The sequence below is a fragment of the Cebus imitator genome, unplaced genomic scaffold, assembly GCF_001604975.1.
Source record: "Cebus imitator isolate Cc_AM_T3 unplaced genomic scaffold, Cebus_imitator-1.0 Scaffold13, whole genome shotgun sequence".
NCBI lineage: Eukaryota > Metazoa > Chordata > Mammalia > Primates > Cebidae > Cebus > Cebus imitator.
In genome coordinates, this window is record NW_016107328.1 from 6,103,908 (window position 1) to 6,129,833 (window position 25,926).

General features: G+C 38.1%; 1 protein-coding gene across 4 annotated transcripts in view; it reads left to right on the plus strand.

Moving 5' to 3' along the window:
- The window catches only part of ASAP1 (ArfGAP with SH3 domain, ankyrin repeat and PH domain 1), a 407,759-nt gene that overhangs the window by 202,395 nt on the left and 179,438 nt on the right, over positions 1-25,926 (plus strand). For all 4 annotated transcript variants that reach the window (XM_017499205.2, XM_017499197.2, XM_037728520.1 and 1 more), the window contains exon 4: positions 9,956-10,028. In XM_017499205.2, coding sequence (XP_017354694.1) covers positions 9,956-10,028 — 73 coding nt within the window. The remainder of the gene's footprint in view (positions 1-9,955; positions 10,029-25,926) is intronic.

Below are 25,926 nucleotides of genomic sequence, written 5' to 3' on the forward strand. Positions count from 1 at the left end.
TTGTGTTTGTAGCCATGGCTTTATACCTCAACATGGTGGCTTGCTGCTAGAGTAGGCTCTGTTTCTTCCAAGAGACAAAGGTTGGACCTGTTAACAAATGGTAGTTGAGTTCTAGAGCATTGATGATCACTCAGAACTATGGGTACTTGTAGTAACTTAGTGCCAGATCAGATGGTGTGGGACCATCAAGGATTCTACTGATTAGGTACAGAGAAAAGCAAGACTTAGCTTAGCCCTAAGAGGTAGATTGAGATGTGTGGAACAGGTGGAACGGCTGTACTTCTCTAGGGTGACAGGATTGACTTTAAGGATTGTATTACTTTGTTTTCACAATGCTATAAAAAACTACCTGAGACTGGGTAATTTATAAAGAAAAGAAGTTTAATTGACTCACAGTTCCACATGGCTGGAGAAACCTCAGGAAACCTACAGCTATGGCAGAAGGTGAAGAGGAAGCAAGCACCTTCTTCATGAGGCCACAGGAGAGAGAGACAGTGGAAGTTCCCTACTTTTTAACCATCAGATCTCGTGAGAACTCACTTACTGTCATGAGAACAGAATGGGAAAAACCACCTCCATGATCCGGTCACCTCCCACCACGCCCCTCACCTGGCATGTGAGGATTACAGTTTGACTTGCGATTTGGGTGGGGACACAGAGCCAAATCATATCAAGGGTCCTGAAGGGGATGTATTTTCCTTTCTCTGTACACATTGTTGGATTCTGCCATTGGTACAAAAGGCAGAGTGGTTTAATGAAAAGATTGTTGATATGATATGAGGCCTATACCTTCCCCTCACTCAACTACTTTCTCTTGAAGTCTGCTTTTCTCATTTGTGGAGTGGGAGGTGGTGGGGAGGGAGGCAGGTAGTCAAGCCCTTCACCACAGTGGCTTCCTTTTGCCTGTGTTAAGTGTAGGTCTTTGTATGGCTTCCTTTACAACTACAGTGGCTAATTGAGAGGAGTGTGCTTCATTCAGGTCCTAAATTTTCATAAATGATCATAAAATGATTTCATCATTTATACGTGATAGACGTGGCTGACTTTTGAAAGGCAAGATGAGGCTTGTGAACCTCCAAGAGTCCTAGGGCGATTCGAAAGTGAATATTTCTACATATGCTACCCAAACAAAAAATATATGTTGCAGTATTTACCTTAAAATGGTGCTTCCTTTAAGTCATTGGAATAAACACTAAGGCTTCAAAACAAATAGTACATGAGAAATCAACAACAGCATTATTGAATTCCTGTTTTCTTCTATACAGCTTTAATTCTTGATGCTTTTAATATAGAATCAGATTTATTTGACTCATATTTATTGATCCCTACTCTGGGCCTAACTTAGGCCCTGCCCTCATAATGTATACACACCTGACATATAATTTATGCCTGTGTAGGAAAGCAGACTTTTGCAAGCTACAGTTTTATGCAGTAGCTCTTCTTTGGCTCCTAGATAGCTTAGTGGTATTTTTTGCATGGACTAGAACCTTAGAATTCTTTAGGAGGTATTGGCAGAAGGTGGTATGTTGAATTTTTGCCATGGATCTGAACGTGAAGTAACTTGTCAAGTGGGGGCCCAAGCCCTTCAAAGTTTAGGAACTATAGGTCTTTGCTGTTCTTGAGTCAAACTCCAGCTGAGAACTATGCAACCATTAAGCTGTAGGTATTGGAGAGGACATTAAATGTCTCTGATATAAATCTTTATAAACACAGGGGAATCTTAAGGATACTTTTTATAGCCTAAAACAGCACAGATAAACAGCTTAAAACCTTCATTTGCTGATAACATATAAACTTTCCATTTTTTGGCTGTGTTATGCAAATCAAATTTTATTTTAGGTTGGTCATTTCCCCTTCATGGCAGCCTCATTCAACTCATATTAATCTTGAAACTAACAAATGATAACATCTTTACCTCTTCCTTTCATATAAGCTGCTACTGCCAGGTCCCTCTTCCTCTGTTGGCAAGTATTTGGCACTACTGTTTCCTGGTTGAACCTCACTAACTCTGGGTGTCTTACAGTCACACAGGATGATTTTTAGCACTCCACACCTCAACTCCTCAAACTGCTGTAATTGAGGCTGTACTTCGAGTTCCTGTTTCTGTTCTGCTTCTCTCTGCCTCAACTTGTCTTTCCTGTCTGCACCCTTACTCCCATTCCCTCCTGGCTTGTTCCAAGAGGAGTGTCAGGTAGAATGCTGTGGCTGTCGTCTCCTCCAGGATCGTAGGCGTTGAAGATGGAGATGACCTAGGGCGGCGCCTGGCCCACAGGGGATATTCTTAGTTAGCTCCCTTCTTCTCTCCTTAATTCCTTTCCAGCCTTCTTTTTGTTATCCCTGGAACCCCATGAAACTTACTTTGTTCTTCCAAAGGTGTGCCATACAGACAGGATATGTTTCAGTCACTTCTGTGCCTTTAAAGCCTAGTTCCTAGCCACTGCTTAGTAAATGTTTGCTGGATGGGTGAATGCATAGAAAGATAATTCTAGTGAGGGGAAATGATGAGAAGTATTTTCAGACTAGTTGAGTTTTAATTTCATTTGTGGCCACTGCACTTACTCTTTCAAATGAGGAGACAAATCTGCTTTGGCAGCGTTCATTGTACCCACGTGGTCATTTTGGATTCTTCCACAGTCTCCAGGAATGGGCATTCTTGTTTTAGCTTCAAGTAGTCAGAAGATTCTGGGACCATCAATTTACTAGTATAGGAGGGGGCAAGGCAACAGGGAGTGCATATCCACATAGTACTCAGGCCAGTTTAACTGCAGCCACCGACAGGTCCTCAGATGTCAGAAACAGACTTGAGAGGGGTATTCTTTCTTTCACCGTTCATGCTTGCTTTCATTCTTTCACCTTTCATTTGTTCACTTGTTCATTCAGTCAGCTTCCACTGACTGCTCTAGTAAGCCTGATACCATGCTACTTGTTGGGGCCTTTTAGTCTAGATATGAAGGTTACAACAGGGTGATCTGCACACCCTTGATTCAGTCCTCCAGCCAGATCAGTGACTAACACAAGTTTTTAAAATGAATTTAATAGATCAACACTTGTGAAAAGAAGGGAAAATAAAAAAATTAATAGGTATTTACTGAGCATCTTTTATCGTTTCCAGTGCTGGTGACATTGCCATGAACAGAATAGTACTACCTTCTTTGAGAGATTACATTCTATTGGGACAGACAGATTGTAAACGTAGGGGCATACCAATAAGATCATTTCAGGGAGTGTTAGTGCTTCTTAGGAAGCAAGAGAGGGTAAGGAATGGAGAGTGACGGTGAGCTGGGTGGTCAGAATGTCCTTTTGAGACGGCATTTGAGCTGAATGCCAGAAAAAAAAAAAAAAAAAAAAAAAAAAAAAAAAAAAAAAAAAAAGAAAAAAAAAAAAAAAAAAAAAAGGGAAAAAGAAAAAAAAAAAAAAAAAAAAAACAACTTAAGGTATAGGCCAGGCTTGTTTAGATTTAGGCAAAGAGAGTTTTAAGGAAAAGATTTTAGGAAAGAGGTCAGCAATTGTAAAAGCTCTAAAGCAGGACTAGTGTACTGGTGTTAGAAAAACTATAGGTGTGGCTGGAACTTAATGAGTAGTGGAGGATGTGGGAACAGAGGGGAGAGGGCAGAGGGCTGGGTCACATAGGGTCTTGCAGGCAGTAGCGAGGACTTCATTTTATTGGAAGAACAGTGAATTCATTCATCTTTCCTTTCTTCCTCCAGAGAGAGAGAGAGAGAGACAGAGAGAGAGCGCGAGAGCGAGTGCTCTGTGTGTGTGTGTGTGTGTGTGTGTGTGTGTGTGTGTGTTCCTTCATGTCAGTGAATCCTTACAAAGCGTCTTCTATGTGAAGAAATAAACATGAATATTACCCTGGTATTCTTAGAAAACTTTTAGTTGATGGAGTGGAGGGAGAGACACGGGTACCTAAACACCTAAAACATAAGGTAAAGTGTGGAAAGACGTGAGAAGTGTGGATAAAGCAAGCCCCAGGCTAGCAATAATAAATGTTTAATGAATAACTTACTTTATCAGTCCTATCAGAAGCCTTACTGGGCTTCCTATTTCTTTTAGCAATGGGTTTTGCTGCTGCTGTTTTGCTGTGGCAAGTAGAAGTGAGGAGGCCTGCAGCTGGTTAAGGCAAGGTAGATGCACAATTTGGTTTTCACACTTAGGCTAGTGCCTGTTGAAGCGTCTGGCACACTGAGTGGATGAGTAAGTAAATAAATGATGTGAAAACCCAAGTTTGATAATCAGCAGAGAAAATACAGTTGTCTCTCAATATCTCAGAGAGATTGGTTCCAGGACCCCCACAGATACCAAAATCTATGCACACACAAGTTCCCCTTGTGGAACCTGCAGTTATGGAAGGCTGACTGCACACATTTGTATGGTTTGCCTGTACCTCTCCCCTTTTTTGAGGAGGACCTTTATGCCCAACTCTACTCATGTTCACATGGGACAATGTGGAATGAATGCATAGAAAGAGCTTATGCCTTCACATTATGATTATTCATGTATATGTTCTAGCATATGGAACCTTACAATGGATAAATAACTTGCTGATTTGGCTGTGAGCCTGCGTGAGAACTTATGTCACTTTTTCATCCTCTTATGCAAGTGTTAAGTAGACATCCCTAAACCCAGCAGTCCTCCCTCCTCCCACCAAGGTAGCATGATTGCCCAACAAGCGCACGGCTAAAGTAATCAGAGTCTAAACCAAAATTAGGACAAAGTAGCATTCCCTTGCTCCCTCATTAAAGGAATAACACATATAAGTACATTTGCCTTGTGGCGATTATGGGACAAATGCATCTATTAAAAAGTATTTTTGAAATGACCTCTCTGAATGTACTATAAAGCAATAAAATGGAAGCACTTTTTTTTTTCCAAGGAAGTAAAAAAAAAATTTTTTTTTTCAAGGAAATCACTTTGGTATAGGAGTATTTGTTTCAAAGATGTTTCGCTGTCACTGCTCCAAGTGTTTCACTCAGTACCGCCTTCAGAGGTGAGGGTAATGACAGCTAGTCATTTTTGAGCACCTGCTCCATTCAAGGCTTTGTGATAGCCACTTCTAGGTACATTAACATATTGAATGCTCAGAGCCCTCCTGGATGTTAGGTATAATTCCCTGCTACCTTGGCATATCTCTAGGAAGTTCTGTGCTAGAATTTTATTGCTATGTACTATTTCCTGCCTCTGTAAACATATTTATAAAATTTAGCTCCAAAGAGTTATAGTTATTATCTAAAATCAAATCTACCCAAAATAAGAGCAATTTTCCTACTTGAGTATATAGAAAGTGCTATAGACTTAGAAAGTAATTCTAAAATAGAAAATCATAACGAATAATGGCAGCAGTATTGCCATTGCTCAGTTAACATAAATGTATTTCAATAATATTTTTAAAGAAAGTTCACAGAATAACTATTTTAAGGCAGTGTTTTGTTAAGATATTATTCTCATCACTGGATAGTCATACCTCTTCTACATATATGGCTATAGATATAAGATATGTATACCTTTAAACTTTGGTTGTTCAAAATCATTAGGGAAGGAATTACAGAGGACCATGTTTTCTGAGTCTAGAACTATTTTATCAACCATTTTCAAAGCAAGTCTTATGTTGCCTACTTTTCTGTTTTGTAGAGATGATTATGCTGGTGAGTTTATATATTCAGTCATTTGTTGCTTCATTTCATAAGCATTTTTGAGCATCTACTATCTGCTAGACACTGGGAATAGGAACTCAGCTGTGAACAGGTTATACAAAGCCCCTGCTTTCATAGAACTTTGATTCTTCTAGTAGAGAGACATACCATAAAAGCAAATAAATCATGACCAGTATCATTTCAGGGGTATGGTAACATTATGGAAAAATTGGCATGATGTGCGTTTGAGAGTAACCCTTGGGTGGGACAAAGGTGTACACTGCTGTAGGGTGTCCTTAGAAGGCTTTTGCTGGGAAAGGACTTTAATCTGAGGCCTGTGTAAGAAGAAAGAACCAGTCATGTAGAGAGCTTGGGGGAAGAGTTCTAGGCAGAGCAATCAACTAGTTCAAATGCCCTGAGCTGGAAGCAGGCATGATCAGATTCATACATGTCTCTGAGAACATCTGCTCTTACATTCCACTGTGACTGAGGGATACTACTTGGCCTGGAGGGGTACCCTTCGTGTCTTCAAAGTCTCAAGGACTTTTCCGTCCTTATGGTTCAGTTTGTGTAATTTTTCTACATCCTTTTGGCTGTCAGCTCTCACTTAGTGCATCCATCAGTATGGCTTCCCAGCAGCCTCTCTCTAATTTGCAGCAACCTGCAAATCTTCCCTGTGCCTAGATTCAAATGACAAGACTTGCTAGGAATATGCGTGAAATAAAAGTAAAAAGTCTTCATATCAAAGTTGGAAGTACTCTTCTCAATTAACATTCCTGATCTTTAGTTAAGTAATGTTAAAGAGAACGTAATGATGCAATCTCTCACAACTTTACCCTCTCCTGTATTCATTTATTTGTTAATTCATTCTCCACACCCCCCGCCCCCACCGCCCCCATCTCACCCTTTTAAGTTGTTCTACTGTGGATGCATACCTAGAAATGCCCACACACATTTTATCATACTTTTAATGATTTGGGAAAGATAATCTTAAAGCCTATATTATCTACCATTTTTCTCTTAGCCCTTATTTAATTTTACATATATGACATTTTAAAGGATGTCACTGCAGTTGTTGTTTAACATTTATGGGAATGAAACTTTGTAGCACACTTAGACATGTGTGTTACTGCTAGAGGATGCCTTGTTTGATTGAAGGACAGTATCCCCTGGCTCTCTAAACATGAGGCTCTTAAAAGTGCATTTTATTTAGCTTCTTTTTGTTAGTGGCCAAACACTAGAGCTTAAAAAAAAAGAAGTGTCACCTAGACTTAACTGACTATAGCTGTCAAATGGGATGCTTTTAATAACCTTTAAAAGTAAGTAGGTGAACTTTACACCCTATCAGTTCATAGGCAAGCTGGTAAACATTCAACAGAAATTCTGAGACTCTACCTGCTCCCCCCAACCAAAGGAAGTAGGTAGATGGTCTCAAAAAATGTTATGGCTGAAATCTTCTACACTCATTTGCTCATTCAGAGTTAACTCTAAAGCCCACTTATTAACTTCTGTTAGACCACAGCCATCCCTTTTTAGTCATTATTTCTCCAAAGATAACTGATAGGTTATTTTCCTCCAGAAGCAGATATTTGTTTCTTTCTCGAGAATAATTTAGAAATGTTAAGATCCAAGGGAAATTTGGACTTGCCTTCCGTAACAGATTAGGTGGCATGTTTGATAAAGCATGGCTCTTCTCTTATTTAGTATGTGACACTTGGCAAACTAACTAATTTCTCTAAGGCCCAAGGTTTTTCATCAGGGAAAAGAGTAATCATAAGTATAGAAAAAAAATAAATGACTGTTTTTGGATTTTTTTAGAAAGGTCATCATAAAAATAGTTTATCTGAGAATAAACCCATTGGATTCAGTCTTTTAAGTAAATGCTTATTTGCATCATTTTCTTTCCCTCCTAATCTTAGCAATTTAAATGTCTTGTAATTTTTTTTTTAACTCAGGTTTATCTCAAAACTGATATGTAGTCACTACGTCCCCCATATGATGAGACTGTTTTTAGTTTCAGCTTATCATAGATATCATTAGAATGCAGAATTAGGTAGTGGTTAGAGGATAAGGCTCTGTTGTCAAAGACCTGGGTTCAAATTCCAGCTCAGCTACCCTGGACAAGTTAACCTTTCTAAGGCAAGCCTCTGTTTCCTCATCTATAAAATGGATATAATAGTAGTATTTATTTCACAGGACTTTTGTGAGAATTAAGTGAGATAATCTATGTAAACCTCTTAGCATGCTTTCTGGTTTATACCAAGCATTTGTTAAATGTTAGTTCTTCCCTCTGGTTTTTCCTTTATCATAGCTCTTTACAATACAGTTATTTAAATTTTTTTAAAAAGATGTGAGTGTATTTAAAGAAAAATATTGAACAGAAGTGCAGGTGGGCAATGGATGTGACAAAATTAGAATGTAGGTGGTGGATACGGTGGAAATAGTGTTAAACTTGCAGCCTGGAAACCTTGTTTTTTGTCTCAGCATCCCAGTAAAGAAAGTATATGCTTTGGGGTTTGGTACGTATAAGTGTAGAATGTGACATTAGCATTTTCTGACTCTGTGACCTTGGAAAAGCCTTTCTCTCCATCCCTTTCTATGAATATTTATTGAAGGTCTGCTACATTTCCTTATCTGAAAAATGAAGATGATACTTAACAGCGTTTCTGTAAAGATGCAATGCAAAGAGATGAAATATTTGAAAGCATGTATATCATATAATTGGTTATGTTTTATAAATATAATCAACTTTATACCCAATGTGTAGTAAGTGCTCAGTAAATGTTCTAGTGTTATTTAGGACTTGTGGTTACAAGTGACAGAACTCAAAGCTCAAGTGGCTTGGGACAGAAGGAATTAGTTGTCTCATGTACTCAGACTGTAGGAAAGTTAACAGTGACATATGCCTTGGGGACAGCTAGAAGCAAAAACTCAGATGCCAGAGGACTGTCTTTACCTCTTTTCTTTGTTACTGTGTCTCTGTTAATGTCATTCTGTCTGGCCAGATTCTTCCTTACATCTAGAAACAGAACCACTGGCAGTCCTAAGCTGATGTGACCAGAAAGGGACTGAGCATTGTGGTCATTGTTTCAAGCCCAGAAATCCTAGGGATAACATAGAGCCCAGTATGAGTCAGGTACTCACCTGGCCAGCCATTGGTGTCTAGAGAACAAGAGGTGAAGGAAAATGGTAGGAAAGACCATTTTCCAGAAGGGGAATGGTGGGTGCCTGCTGCCATTGTTTACCCCTTTCGGCATCTTCAGGGAAGTACTTAGCCTCTGTGGGCTTCAGTTTTCTGGTCTGAAGTTCTGAGGTTTAGATGACTTAATGGATGCAAGTGTACGTTTAATGTTTTAAATTTTTATTTATTCAGCTTATTACTGTTATTGCTCATGCCCTCCAAATCTTGACATATCATCTGGGAATTCCTAGCCTAACCACAGACCCTCGAAATAGCAGAAAGGGGCCTAAAATTATTTTAAGAAGTTAGTGCAATGTGCCAAGTATATTGACTATGCCCCCTTTTAAACTTGTAGTTGGAGAGTAATACACGTACAGAAAGGAGTACATATCCTAAGCGCACAGTTTGCTGAATTTTAACAAACTAAACACAGTTGTATATCTTGCACCTAGATTAAGAGTCAACAACAGACCCCTAGAAGACCCTGCTTGTACTACAAGTAGATTAATGTGTTGATTCATCATCTAAGAAATCCTTTAATAGCATTGCCAGAATCATGATGGCATTTTCCAAACTTTTTTAAATTAAAAGATTGCTAAAATTCAGCTGCCATAAGTCATAGTTATTATTTTTTTTAACACTAAAATTCCAAAACTTAAAAGGACTATGAAAAGCTCTTCAGGTCATTCCTATTCATTATACCTCTTGAAATGTTTTTCTGGCTAAAATTACCATTAGGTGCTAAAATATGTCCTGTTGCTGGGGTATTGTGCCATTTAGGTCTATGCTTGCCTTTTCTCCTTACCAGATTGTAAACGCATGAGAGAATACAAGCCTTAAGATTTCTTAGGTGTCTTGTATTTCCTTTCTTGTGCATAGCTTAGCATGATAATTGACTGACTAAAATGCTGTCCATTCCACATAGAGCTTTGTGAAATGACTGTGCTTCTGAAAAAATAACTACTCAAATCTCAGGGACTTCAAGTCTGAAATGTTTCATTGTTAATAAATATGTCAGTTTGCTGTTGTTTTGATACTCAGGAAAACAAATGCAATTACAAATGAATTTTTCTTTTTCTTTTCTTTTTTTTTTTAATTTACCAAATCTTCTAACATCTTTTCCTCTTTTTTTCTCTTTTAGGCTCTAGACCAAGATAGAACAGCCCTTCAGAAAGTGAAGAAGTCTGTGAAAGCAATATATAATTCTGGTCAAGGTAAGCACTTACTAAAAATTGGATGACATGAATGATGTCTACAGAGTTTTCTTAGTTATTTAAAAGATGTTAAATTTATAGGAAACATGACACAAATGTACAAATAAGTAGGTAAAGAAATTTCTCTTTTTCTCTTAACTTTGACTATCAGCCTAAACCTATTATTAGTCTTTCTAAAACAGAAAGAAGAAAAAACATTAGTCGCAGTGGATTTTATTATACACTTAAGTGCTTAATAGAGTCATGAGTAATTTTATCACAAGTGACATGAGGTGTATAAAATCTCTGTGTGAATTTGGTCAACCTGTAACCCAGTGGCCTTAGTTAAACACATCGGAATCTTTCCCCCTCCTTAGTGTTACATGTACACTTTTGAAAATCAATATTGGTGACGGTTGTGGAAAAAATTAGAGAGGAGGGGACAAAATTACATTCAGACCTCAACAGACCTGCCAGCTATCATCTTTTCTTTTGTTGGGAGGTGTGCCAGGTAACCTGTGTAACTAAATGTTTTAACTTTGTCTAGTGACTTTGTCAACTTGGAGGCAAAATTATGTCATTGGTGCATAAGAGGAAATAAATTTAAAAACAAAAAACAATGAGTAACCACAAAAATTGGTAGGCTCCAGCACTGTAGAGGAGAGGCTTGGAAACAAAATGGATTTCACATCTTTTGTTTTTATTGCAGTACCAGCTCAACTACCAATATGTTACTGGTCTAAGAAATCAGTGGTCTGTAACTTAACAGAAAACCTGGGGGGAAAGACAGGAGGCTATAATAGAAAGAGCACAGGCCGTGAAGTTGGACAGATGTGGGTTTTCATTCTTGCTAATCCACTTGTTAGCAAGGTGACCTTGAACTGATTGTTTCACCTTCTTGAACCTCCATTTTTTCTTCCGTAAAATGGGGATAGTGGTATTTAAAAAGTTGTTGAAGGGATTTAATGAGCTCATATCTGTAAAGGGTCTTCCAGGTCACGGGAGTTCAGTAAATGCGTATTCCTCTTAATGTTATCATCATGAAATTATCAAGCTGAATGAAACATGAACAAGGCAAAACCCTCAGGTACTTTATGGCCCTTCTGTCTCATCAGAGCTGGGAATCACTAGCCAAATAAAAACTGGAAACCTAATATTCTCTTGTTTTTTAACCCGCACCAGGCCTGAGACATTCTGTAATATTCATTGTTAACACATTTTGCACCCTGGTGCCTTCATTTTGCTCCCTAATTTCTTTATATCCAATAAAACACTAACTTCTCATTAAGGTAGATAACTAATAGTCATGTAGTCGTGACCAAATGTCTTTTTACGTCTTGGCCTAAGTTACATACCTAATTTATTACTTCTGTCCTTTGCTTTTATTTCACTGAACTCCCACACTTGTGTTAGGCTCTTATACTTTATTTTAGCTCTTCAGGGAATCAAGTGGAATAAATAACTAGGAGATGCCACAAAGCGGGCTTCTGAGGTGCTGATATTGTTGTTTCTTGATGTTAGTGGTGGTTACATGGTTAAGTTTACTTTTTGATAATACATCAGAAGCTAAACTTAGGATTTATGTACTTTTCTGTACATATGTATATTATGTACCAATAAAAATTTAAAGTATTATATACAAGGAGGTTCACTGAAGCCTTGATTGTGGTTTGGAAGAGGAGGAAAAAAAAGGGGATTTATTAAATAAACAATAGTATACATAGAATACTACACACCCTTTTAAAAAAGAGAAACTCAAGTAGTCTAGGTCTGAGTTTGAATCCTAGCTTTGTCATATTTGTTCAAGTATATTATTTAACTTCCAGGAGTCTTACACTTCCTCACCGTAAATTTAAAAAATAATATCAAATGTGCAGGGGATTGTATGGACAAAATGAGAGACCATCTAAGACCCCTAATACACTGCCTACCACATAGTACGTGCTTAACAAATTGTAGATGAGGGGAAAGGACAGCTAGATGAATATTTGTGTGCCTTCTCTATTTTAATTCAGTGATTCCACATATAACATTTGACCAGCCTTATTTTTTAAATAGCTTAATGAACCATTATTTGTCTCAGGAAGAATGGTCAGTTCTCTGTAATGTGATGTTGGTTTGTGCTTGAGGCTCTCAGCTTGTGAGCTGCAAAAGGGAGACCCTTGCTTTACAGCTGTGAGGCACTGCTGTATTTACTATACTGAACGTTCCCTCCATGTGACTCTTTTCCAAATGTTCTTCCTCAAAATGTATTTCATCCCTTGGCCACATCACTCAGCAGCTCACACGAAGACTCCTCTACTGGGGGATATGCTTCTTGCTGTTCTTTAAAGGATTTCCTTGATCACAGCTGCCCTTGGTATGACAGAAGGGAGAGGTTGTTTCTGTATGGATGTAAGGAGAGAGTTTCAAGGGCTGTATGCGGAATTTGGGTGCAGCCCCTTTCAGTAGACTGTACCCTCTTTGTGGATGGGGGTGGCACAGTTAACTGAACATTGAATCTCTCCAGTCTAGACTAGATTGTGTACCCTCCTCCTAGGCCTGTACTATTAGAGTAGCCTCTGATGACATATGGTTTTAAATTTTAAATTAATTAAAATAAAATTTATAATTCAGTTCCTCAGTTTTAGCTGCATTTCAAGAGCTTAACAGCCATATATGACTAGTGGGTGCCATATTGGATAGTGCAGAAATAGAAACTTCTCCATTATCACAGGAAGTCCTTTTGGACAGTGATACTATAAGAGAACATGTATCCTGTTGTATTGCAAATACTAACCGTCTCTCTTGGAGGAGACTAATGATTCTTACCTTTGTTGATTAGGTTCACCTGAAGAACTCTTAAAAACAGGAATCCCTGAGACTCTTACCCTAGAATTATTCCAAAGTAGAACGCAGGTATTGGGATTAAAAAAATATTCCCCAGCTGATACTAACTTGCAGCTAGAATTAAGAACTGTTGCACTGGCCTATGAGCTTTTTGATAAGACTAGTACTATGTTTTTCATCTTTGTAGTTTATGCATTTGTCAAATTAATTTATTAGTTTGTTCAAAAAGGTATTTATTGAGCACCTATTATATTCACCTGTTCTGGGTGTTAGGTGTTCGGCACATCAAATTATTTGCCTTCATCAATTTTACAATCCAGTGGGGAAGAGATTAACAATCATCAAACTGGAAAGTATTTATAACTAGAAATTAGGAAGTGCTATAAAAGGAAGCTTACAAAGTGCAAAGGGTGAAATAGGAAAAAGGATCTGAGGTAGTGTGATTAGGGTGCTAAGGGAGTACCACTAGGAGAAAATGATACTCATTGTGTATTTATGCGATAGTAGACTAAGACAAACAAGCTGATAAGGTAGGTACCGTTGTCCTCATTTTATAGATGATGAAACTGAAACTTAGAGAACCAGAATAACTTGTTCAAGGTACCATAACTAGCAAATAATGGAAAGAGAGCCCAGCTGACCCCCAGCTTTGCTCTTTTACGGCTACTCTATATTTGTCTTCTACCTAACATATAGCAGGGGCTCAACAAGGGTTGAATGAATCGCTGCATGTTGGCTGGATAGGTTACTACCTGGGAAGCTCTCTGAGATCAGCTATTAATATTCACTAATCATGAGTATTCATGGATGGATCCATCAAATGGAAACTCCCAGCATTGTAATCTGTGGGGTGAGTTTGGTGTTTCCCAGATGAGACCACAAATAGTAGTTACCATGCTCATGTTTCAGAAATATAGGGACAAACTCGGATCTCTCCAGGTTCCTCACAGAAGCCTGAAAGGGTTTCTGCAATCATGAGGAAGTATAGTACAGCTGAGTTTGTGGACAGCACTATGACATTTAACTCTTCAGAAATAACTAGATGAGTAATACAGTGGTGTTGCATATCTTTCCATGATACATGCTCAGTGGAATCCAAGCTGTTCCCCTCCAAGGGCTTTTGGCCTCATCCAGAGAAACCGCAAAAGGCTGAACCCTGGTATCTGTTTCCCAGTGCATTTTCATAATTTTCTTGTTTTCTCACAATGCTTAAGTGATACAAAACCCACATGATATTTTTTAAACATTTCAAAAGCATTCCTATATTTCTGGTTGGAGATTACCAGTCACTCACCTTCTCAAAGTGATTTGAAAGATGGTTAAACATTGTGAAGGTTCTTACCCTTAAAATGTATTATTTTTACACATAAGCTTTTATCAGTACTAGTAAGCAATATAAAAATGAGGGTTTTTTTTTTTCTTTTTGTTTTTGTTTTTTTTTTTTTTTAAGCAAATTGTCTCCATGCAAGCTCTTTAGTTTGAAGATTGTTCTGGGAATTTGTGTCTCACTTTTCCTTGTTGTGTATGAGGACATTTAAAAACAACAATAACAAAAAAAAACTCATTTCTGTGAACTGCTTAGACCAATGGAAAATTCTCCAAGCCATTCAGTTTTCTTGTGTTGTTGTAAGTTTTGAAGTTTTGATGTTATTAATCTGTGAAACAGATTGTCGTTTAGGAAGTCTGCCTTAGTGGTCCCTCTCCCTTTCCCCTTTTCTCCCTCCTTCACTCTTTTGTTAATATGTGATTAAAATGGCTGATAGTTTCTCGGGCACTGTGGAGGTTTTAAAATATATTGTAATTCTTGGACAATTTTCTTTGCAAAGATAGAGCTTAATCCCCCTTCCCCTTGAATGTACACCAGAGTTACTGAGTTACTAACTCCCTTCTAATGAATAGAATGTAATAAAAGTGATGCCATGTGATTTCCAAGGCCAGTCCATAGACAAGATAGCTTCCACCTGGTCCTTCCATTTTTTTCTGGTCATTTTATTTGGAGGAAGGCAGTTACCATATTGAACATACTCAAGCAGTCCTATGGAGAGAGATCTCCCACTGAAAACTACCACTCACTTGCCAGCCATGCTAGTGAGACAGGGAAGCAAATCTACTAACCCCAGGCAAACTTTCAGATGACTGCACCCCTGGCTGGCATCTTGATCTTGATCTTTGTGAGAGACCCTAGGTCAGTACAGTAAGAGTGGGGCTGGCATTCATGGGATTTCTTCCTTTGGAAACGGGCACGTGAATGCACATAAGTCAGGTGTCGCTTGAGAAAAGAGCTTACTGCTTGCTTTTCAGTATTTAAAAACAAAGTGAGATATACTTTTACAAAACAGAAGCGTGTGGTTCATAGTAAGCATGGGTATACTGAGTTGGCTGTTCTACCAAATGAGCTAGTTTGAAAACATTAATCTTTTTGAACAGATATATTTTCACACAACACAGGTAAAGTTGTGCACTTTTTTGGGGGAATAGGAACTCAGGATATTCCTGCTACTAGGTCTTTTTCTGTAATACAGTTTGACCTTTTTTTTTTTTTTTTTTTTCTGTCACTCTTTATACTTGCCCAAGGCTTTTTTTTTTTTTTTTGTCTTTGCTCAAATTAAATGGACATTTTATTATTACATGGCTGATTCCTTAAAATTTATGCCAGGATATATTCAGAATAAATGTTAGCTTATTAGTAACACATGATGCCCTTTAGAATCTATAACATTGTTGGTCTTAAAGTTGAGGCTTGTAAATCCTTTAATATTTCTGGGCAAGAAAAAAATGACAGTGGTATATAATTTGATTACAAGTATGTGATGTGGAAGTCTTATTTTCAAAACACAGCTAGATTGTTAAAAGTTTTGTAGCTTTTTCATTACAAGGGAGATAGCCATTGGTTTTCTCATTGCCTTCCATTTTTGTCTCCCATTCCCTTTCAGTTAGAACTAAGTAGTAGATAGTTTTATAAGAGAGTGTTTTTGTTTTTAAGGCAAAAAATGTATGGTGTTCTCTTCAGTTTTTCATTTTGTTAAATTACCTATTTTAAGAAAAAGCTCCTAGTGGACAATCAAATCTAGGATTTTAAAGGTGAAGTACTAAATTTATCAGTGGATATGAAGCAAATGTTTTTGTAGCCAAACAACTTCATTTCAGCTATTTTTTAGTTAAGCATTTCCTCAGACTTGAAGGTATAGTGTGAATTCAGTTGTAAGTAAAGTTGGTGATTAGATTCAGTGTCTTACCATGGTGTCACATAATGCTTATTTTAATCTTGCAGTTTTCAGTGGGGAGAAAAACTTTCTTAACAGGCATATGTAAGAGATATAATAGATTAGAATAAAATGTCACAAGATTGTACAAAAGCAGCTTGTCTCTAGGAAATTTTACCTTTTTTGCTGTTTTTCAAGTTTGTGGATGATAACCAGATTTTTAAAAAAATCCTTTTGTATTACAGTAAATTTATTAGTAAAAATGATAATTCGTAAGCTCTCAAAAGGTATTAGATGGAAATACTGGGATTGAGCAAAATCTAAACAAGTTTCTTTGGGCCTTAAAGGCATTTTGCATTCTTGTGGGTCCATTATTACTCCTTGAGAGGTCAAAACAAATTAATCAGTTCCTTCAGAATGGTCAAGGAAGGGGTTTTTTTCCCCTGCAAAAGGGAATATACTTAACCAAGAGAGCATTACTCCTTAAATTATGTGGGGATAAACTAGAGCAATTCAAAAGAATGCTGTTAAAAAAAAAATGGATGTCTCTTTCCAGAATAATATTAAAACCCCAGGCTTCTGAGGAAGTTTCAATTTTGGGGTCCCAGTTATTGGCTCACACATTCTGTTGCTTGTAATTAAAAGCTATTTACTACGTGTATGAGCCTGTGTATGCACTTCCTCCATTTTGCTGGTTGTAGAATGAGTGCTCTCAGTTACTGATGGATGCATGTACCATTGGGGAATATACAACATGAGAAATTAAATAGTTTTAAATAAGCTTGTGACCACTAATTTGGGTTTTGTTGGAGACACAATCTCACTGTGTTGCCCAGGCTGGAGAGCAGTAGTACAGTCTCAGCTTACTGCAGTCTTGACTTCCTGGGCTCAGGTGATCCTCCCTTTTCAGCCTCCCAAGTAGCTGGGACAACAGTTGCATGCCGCCATGCCCAGCTAATTTTTTTGTGTGTGAAGGGGAGGGGATATTTGGTAGAGATGGATTTTTATGGTGTTGCCCAGGCTGGTCTTGAACTCCTAGGCTCAAGCCATCGCCCATCTCTGCCTCCCAAAGTGCTGGGATTTACAGGCGTGAGCCCACCATGCCCACCTAGTTTGGGGTTTTTTAAGCCTCAGGATGAACAACAAATTTGCTCTGTTAAAGGTGAATATAAAAATGTATTTCTCTGCTTTAATGATTTCTTTTGGTAAAAATAAGTAATAGCCGCTGTTGAATACCTGTTGTGTGCCAGAGTCCATTGATTCAGATTAATGACTGTAGTTATCTTTAAGGACCACCTTCGAGCCTTAAATAGACCCTTCTTGACAATTACAGTCAAGATTTTATGGCTTTACCTATATCTTGCTGCCTTTTATTCCAAATTGCATTTTCATCATCTTGAATGGTTTATGTCTCATCAAAGTAGGATTGTATTTTCCTGTATAAAGACATTGCACTTAAACCATAGCAAAGAATCTGCCCTTTGGAAACAACAGTGCCATGACAACCTCTAAGAAGCAGTCATATGTGTGTGTTGAATTATATTTTTAGTTCACATGTCAACATGAATTTTAAAATGTCTTGTTTACAACTGGAGAGGCTTCTCCAATTAAGCCTTTAGCGAGAAAGAATAAGTACTTATTGATTTTGTATTGTCCCATTTGGGTATGGAAATCAAGCAAGTTGTTTCTGATTCTGAAGTAGTTTTCATTGATAATCAGGGCCATAAGACAAAACATTTAGGGGTTGACAGAGGATGACTTTGCTTGGCCCGTTTGTCTCTTGCATTCACAGATAACAGAAGGATATTCTGAGACCTTTCGTGGTTCAGGTAATTGATCAGTCATGTACGTTTTTCTTTATAGAGAGCTGTGTGGGTGCTGGGGGTACTGGGACATCCCGTGCTGATTTTTCTCACTGGTATATTCTGGTTTCTTCCCCTATTGTGAAAGGGCAATGTGATATTAATGTGTTTACTGTAGAACATTCAGATGAGCTAAAAGAAAAAAAGATAGTAGCCACACGTCTTTTTAAAGGTTTTTTTCATAGTTTATATTCTTTTTTTTTTTTTTTCAAGTTATAGGTGTTTTTTTATTGTTCATATTCTTTCTTTCTTTTTTTAAGAGAGGGTCTCACTCCATTGCCCAGCCTGGAGTGTTTGATGGCATGATCTTGGCTTACTTCAGCCTCCCTCCTGGGCTCAGGTGATCCTCCCACCTTAACCTCCCAAGTAGTAGCTGGAACTGCAGGCACTTGGTACATGCCTGGCTAATTTTTGTGTTTTTTGTAGGGATGTCGTTTTGCCATGTTTCCCAGGCTTGTCTTGACCGCCTGGCTCAAGCAGTTCACCCATCTTGGCTTCCCAAATTGCTGATTACCAGTGTGAGCCACTGCTCCTGGCCCATTGTGTACATTCTGAATCACAGACACACACACTTTTGGAGTCCCCACACATCTGTGTTCTCTGTGGCCCTCATTATCTTACTCCTCCACATTTTAGAGTGATGCGTTTTCCCAGAGTTCTGAAGTGGAGAAGCCTAGTTAAGGTCATGTTTTGGGGGGTGTTCTATGCTTCCTGTACAGTGAGGAGTCCGGATGCTCCTAGGTAGAGCTGGCATATGATCTCTGCTCTGACAAGAAGTAACTGAGTATTTTTTAACAAGTCCTTTCATTTCTCAGGACCTTGGTTTTTCTACCAGTGAAACAGATGAGATGATGATTTTTTTCTTGTCTATTTATGAAATGAGATGAAGATGCTTTTGTAGCCTCTAAAATGCACTGTGCATACCCAAAGGGGAGTTCATAGTGTCTAGCAGTACTGCATTTCCCTAGCAACTAATCCAGAGAGACCTCCCCCTTGTGATCTCACATGTGATGTTGCCCTTCCCTCATACTCACCAGCTGTGCACCCAGAAAGGGCAAGAAGCTTTGTCTTCAGATACAGCTAACATTTCTTCTAATTCTGAATATTTTGGGGTCATAGACTCCTTAGTAAACCTCGGAACAATGACACACATTCTCTGAATTTAAAAAAAAAATCTTACAAAGCAGAATATTTCAGTCAATTTCAGGGGTTTTTGGAACCCCTGACATTGAGATCAGAACCATTGATTTATATAAACAGTATTGTTTTGATACATACAATATATACTATGTTATATGTAGTATAATATATATAATAATATATAATTGATTAAATAAACATATAGGCAGTGCTTGAAAATGCTTTGAAATGTTTTACTGACAGGGTTTGATGACTAATAATAGTTTGGAAGGCCAGATACAGTGTGGCTCATGCCTGTAGTTCCAGCACTTCAGGAGGCCAAGGCAGGCAAATCACTTGTGCCCAGGAATTCAAGAGCAGCCTGGGCAACATGGTAAAACCCCATCTCTACAAAAAATTAAAAAAAAAAAAATTAGGTGGGCATGGTGGCATGCACCTTTGGTTTCAGCTACTCAGGAGGCTAAGGTGGGAGGATGGCCAGAAGAGTCAAGTCTGCAGTGAGCTGTAATTGCGCTGCCGCACTCCATCCTGGGCAACAGAGTGAGACCCTGTCTCTAAAAATCAACCACAAAAAAATAGTGCAGAGCACTAGTTCAGAGGGTAGCTACTCAGGCTGAGTCCTATCCTAGGCTACTACCTCATTAGCAGAACCAGAACCCAACAAGGTTTTATTATCTCTATTTTACATATAATTTATAAGCCAAAAAGCTAAAGTTCAGAAGGGCTTAAAGGTCATATCCAAGGCCATAATTCTAAACACTAAATAACCTTTGTATCCTATTGTAGGTGCTTGATGAAAGTTTGTGAATTAGTAGTAAAATATGGGGTCCTGTTTTTAAACACTAATTTATTTTGAAGGGTTGGCTCCTTTGGGTAGTCATACTGTGGAGACTGAAGTAGGGAAGGAATAGGTTGTGTCTTTGCTATCTATTTGAGAGGCCAGATCTCAATGCATTGCAATTACCTGCAGAGCCATCAGTAAACCAAAGTGTAATGTGTATTTCTTCTGGCAGGCAGGAAGACTGTATGATGAAGCCAGGAGAGAGAATATTTCTGCTTCTGCTGTAGGAGAGTGATGTTCAGATGCTGTTTAAATACTGAGTAATAGCTCTGTAAAACTCTGTGGGTATCTTTTCTTGGGGCTGTGTTATTTAATGGATTTGTGAGTGCTGCAGAAATGAGAATATGCATGCTGAGTTTCTAGATAACACCCCAGAGGCGGGGGCATGGCTAGGACTTTGAAAGAACAACTCCAAATTCAAAATGACCTTGAGAAATTATAGAAATGAATCATCCAAAGTGACGGGGAGAAAAGCGGTTTTGAAAAATGCACACAGGGCTTTTTGCCTTCAAGGACTTTGTTTTTAATCTTAACAATAGACTCTTACAGTTAATGGTGGTAGGAAAATGTAAGGTTACTGAGGCTCAGGGAAGTGAAATAACTTGCTCATAATCAGCAGCTATTTCCAAATTAGTCAGTGTTATAGATGAGGAAATAAAGAGTTTAGACTCAAACTCCAGCCTTCATTCCCCAATAACGTGGTGTCTATAAAATTAAAACAAATTCTTTTCTGGGTCACAGTACAGGTGGCACTGAGTTTATGGATTGGTATGGCAGAAAGGATCTGAGCCCCCGTCTGATGATGAACAGGAACAGAGGACTGTGCTTTTAAAACTTTAACCTATCACAGTGCTTTGGGGGCTGAGGCAGGATAATTGGTTAAGGGCTGGATTTCGAAACTAGCCTGGACAGCATAGCGATGCCCCATCTCTTAAAAACAAAAAAAGCCAAGCATAGTAGTTTATGCCTATAGTCCCAGCTCCCAGGGAAAGGCTGAGGTGGGAATATCACTTCAACCCAGGAGATCAAGGCTACAGCAAGCTATGACCATGCTGTTGCATTACAGCCTGGGCAATAGGGCAAGACCCTGTCTCTTAAAACAAAATCTTAACCTACTTGACTCTAGATTGAAGGTGGTAGGCTCTGGAGCAACCAGAGACTCCATGTTAGTTTCTTTGTATCTCAGCCCACGTAAGCAAACACTGGCTTCCTTATTCCTGAGTACTTTATGGTGCCCGTGTGATATGCTGCTATCTCTTGCCTTGAATGTTCACACCACAAGTCTACTTGTTAAATAGCTATTCATTTTTCAAGTTTCTCTTCTCTTGTGAAGCCTAACCCGCTCCATCCAAGTGTTGTCTATGTGTTCTTTTTTTTAAATCAAATATTCAATAGGTGCCTTCTATAGGCCATCTTAAATAGCAGTACGTTTTCATACAGAAGAAAGAAAAAAGTTATAACTCCTAATGCCATATAGATAATTTCATTGCAGATGGATTAAGTATTTAAATATTGAAGTGAATGAAACTTTAGAAAGTTTAGTAACATACTTAAAATAACGAACTCTTTCCTGTGCTATATAAACAAATATACTGCTTTTGATTAAAGATTAAGTATTTTTTAAAATACTAAACATTAGAAGGCTTAGGAACATAAGCAAGGCAGGAAGCCCTAAAAATTCATTTGCGTATAGATTGATCTATAATGACTACATGAAATTTTTAAATTTCTCTATAGCAAAGGACACCATTAACAAGTTACAAGACAAATCGAAGAAATATTTGCAACTTGTAAAGTTTCTATCCTTTATACAAGACATTCTTACAAACTGATAGGAAAAAGACTAGCATTGGAAAACTTGGCTAAATATGTAAACAGGCAGAAAAGGAAATGTTAATGGACAATAAAATACAAAAAGATAGATTTACTATAGTCAATTTTTTTATATACATGTGGCCAGAACTAAAAGGAACAGTAACATCTGTGTGCTTGTATGGTTGAGCCCCTTGTGTATGTGCATTGCTGCTGGGAATGTGAATTGCTTTAACCAACTTCTCTGGGAAAAATGTGGCAATATTAATTAAAATTTGAATTGTACACCCTATCCCATAGCAGTTCTGCTTTTGTGAATATATTTTTCCAGAGATAAACTAACAGCATGTAAGAGCTTGTATATAAGAGCATTTATTGCAGCATTGTGTTTTGGTGACAAAAGCTACAGAAAACCTAGTATCCTCTCAGCAGGGGGATTTATTATGGAACATAATCACAGTTAAAATAATTAGATTTACTTATATTAAATGTCATGATTTTTATTCCATAGGAAAAAAGCAAGCCATAGTGGTCATATGTAATATCCCATTTGTTTTTTTTTAAAAGGGAGAAAGGGGTGGAAACACCTATATGTGTGTGTCTGTTTGTGTGTGTGTGATTTTTTTTTAGTCATAAGATTTCACTGAGATACAATCCAGATTATTAACTTGGCTTATTTTAAGGAGGTGGAATTTGAAAGGGGGAAAGGAAATTGTAATTTTATCTTTTTATATTTCTGTAATAGTATATGAATTATTTACATAATTTTAAAAACAGAATTAAATATTTTATGTGTTATTAGTGCTACAAAGTATGTAGCACTAATATAAAATATATTTTATATATTATATTTTATATGTTATAAAATATGTAGCACTAATATAAAATAATTTGTCACTTCCCCTTTTATGGCAGCACGATGATTTATGACACATTATATGGCTTTGTTATTGCATTATAGCTCACTGTATTTTATGTGGCTGGCGTGTGGCTGCTGCTATGTATTTTTTGAAGGAAGGAAAAGGCTTGTTCTAGGAGAATCCCACTACATGCAGTGAGCATTTTACTGAAAACTCACTATTGCCAGGCCCAGCACTGGGAACTGGGCATATAATAACGTATATTAAGCTGAGACCCCCAGCTTGGCAAGAGGATAAGAAGAGAGTGAATAACAGGATGCTTGGTAGGTTACACTTATATCTGACCTTTAAAGAGTCAGGATGAGTCCTGAAATTGTGATGGAACTTACAAACAGGAGAGCTTTGGTTAGGTTTTGTGACTGGAGTATAATAAAGCATGTATCCCAGCTATCCACTGGAAGATTTTTTTTAGCTCATGAAGATAAAATGATAAACACATGTTGCTCTGGACTCTTGACACAGAAGGAGAACTTGCATAAAGACCTTGGAAGAGAGGCTAGCCTCCCAGGAAAGAAAGTATGGGAAATTAAGGAAGTGAGATTCTGGAGTGTGGGATGGTACTTAGCATTTTACAAACACCTAGTGTATACCAGATACTAGATGAGGCACTTCATAGGTTTTTCTCATCTGTTTCCCTTAATAACCTCATCAAGTAGGTATTATTGCAGCTAAGAAGGCAGAATCTGAGATGATATATAAATTGCCCTAGATCCACAATTTATAAACAGAAAACCTGGAATTTGATCCATAGTCATCTTATATATCCTGAAATCCTCCAAAAAATACCATGTTTTAATTTATATTTGATGTCCATTAGCATCAGGACTTCAGCCCTGAATTTCAGGGTGAATGAAGTTAACAGAAATAAAGATATTTTTAGAGGCATGCCATGTACCTTATTGGCATTGCCCCATTTCACGTATGAAGTTGAGGCCCAGAAAAGTTAAGTGCCATTTCCAAGGTTATATATGGTCAGTTAGAACCAGAGTGGGGATTCAGACCCAAATCTCTGTGTCACTTAGGCCTATGTTCTGTGTGATCCTTCACCAAATGATGTCTAGGTTGTGCTTGGTTGTGGTTTGGAATGCTCTTCAGGATGAATTTATTTTTTTGTGTTCTCAAGGCCTTATTATACCCATTAAGTAGAAATAATCCTTTGTGGTTTTATAATTTTTTTGTGTTTTTCCAAAAGAGCTCTTATATTAGTTATGACGCCTTTACCTCTCAGCAGAGCAGATGTTACTAGACCTATTTTAGATATGAAGAAATTAGGGCCCCTAGGAGCTTCAGTCTCCTGACATAGTAGAGGCTGGAGCTAAGACCTAGATTTTCAGGTCTCTCAATTTCTTGGCATCTGACTTAAGTTAAAAGACTTCTGGAGGCTCCAGCACTTAACCGAAGTTCACTAGTTAAGAGCACAGGCTCTGGGGTCAGTGCCTGTCACTACTGCTTCTTAGCTGAATCACAATGGGCAACTTGTTTAACTTCTCTAAACCAGTTTCTCCATTGTGAATATTGAAAAAGTTAACGCAGGAAAAATACTTAGCACAGTTCTTGGAATATTAATCAAAAATTGTAATTGCAAATAATTATCATTATTATTACTTTGTCAATATTATTACAGTATAGAAAGTCTTATTCACCTTTTTGTTCCTGGTATTTGTCATCAAGCCTTTCACATACTAGATTCTATATAGATACTGTGGCACACAATATTCTAGCATCCATGATAGTCTTTCCTGAGTGTGTCAGTGGAGAACGATGGGGTTTGGAATCAAATGAAGCTGGGATCTAATCCTTTCTTCATCACCGAGTTTCACTTTTCTAATCTATAAAGCAACTGCCTTGAGGGAGTATCACAGGAGTTTCCACTGTGATGAATCCCTCTACATAGTCAGTGCTTACTAAATAGCAGCCATAATTAGAGTCACTGAGAATCAAAGGTTAGGTTGGCAGGCAGTCTGGTCCAGAGGTTTTGTGAAAATTGCTCTATTTGGTAAGGTATAACACAGGATATCAGAAAAACTCCTCAGGGAGAGACCTATTTAATAATTGCTATGGTTCTGAAAGTTTTGAGGAAGGCCTCATTGGATGACTATACAAAGTATGTTTAAAGAATATTGAATTTTAAGGTATTCCTAAGGTATTTGTTAATGCCAGCCCTTAGGGATATAAACTCTTTAGTATTGTCTGAAGCCTCTGCCTCCTGTCCACGGGGTAAAAGGCTGGCTCCAATGCAGTGGCCAAGGATGATAGTTGGTATAGTTGTCATCATTGTGTCATTGCTATTATAAATATTTGTTGAGCTCATTGTGTACCAGGCATTTGGCATGCAATAGCTTACTTAAAGTTAATAACATCTGACTGGGTGCAGTGGCTCACGCCTGTAATCCCAGCACAGCACTTTGGGAGGCCGAGGTGGGTGAATCACGAGGTCAGGAGTTCAGAGCAGCCTGACCAACATGGTGAAACTCCATCTCTACTAAAAATTAGCTGGTTATGGTGGTGTGTGACTGTAATCCCAGCTACCTGGGAGGCCGAGGCAGGAGAATCTCTTGAACCCAGGAGGCGGAGGTTGCAGCAAGCTGAGATTGTGACATTGTACCCCAGCCTGGGCAATAGAACAAGACTCCATCTCAAAAAAAAAATTTTTTTAATAACATCTCTGTGAGGTATATGCCATTATAATTTCCAGATGGGGAAGAATGAGGTTTAGAAAGATAAAGTTACTTGACCAAGGTACCACACAGATAGTAAATGATAGACTTGAGATTTGAACCTAGGCCCGTCCCACTTCAGGATGTGGAGTATAGGGGAGGAAAAAAACATTCTCTGCTACCCTGTAAGGTTTAGTGGCTGATGTCTACAAATTAAATGGACAAAAGACAGATTAACAGGAGAAAAGGCTAGTATGTACATAAGGGGCCTCACAGAAAAGAAATGAAAAACCCCAAAGAAGCAGCTAGATCTAGGAGCTAATATATACTATTTTAACAAAGGGCAGGAAATTGTGGATAAGTGACAAGAGAAAAGGAGGTTTCTAGGAATTACAGGGCAGTAAATTATAGGGAAGATAAATAAATGAGGGAAACAAATAGGTGATAGAGATTATTTAACAAGGTTTATTTATGCAGATTCATCTTGGTGCTGACTTTTCATCTCTTGTAACAAGGTTTTTTCCTCTTCCTAGAAAGGAGATAGGGGAAACACTTTCACGAAATAAGATTTATGCCTTGCTTTTAAGCAGAAAATTTTCCTCCTCTCCTCCCCTCCCCTCCGCTCCCCTCCCCTCCCCTCCCCTCCCCTCCCCTC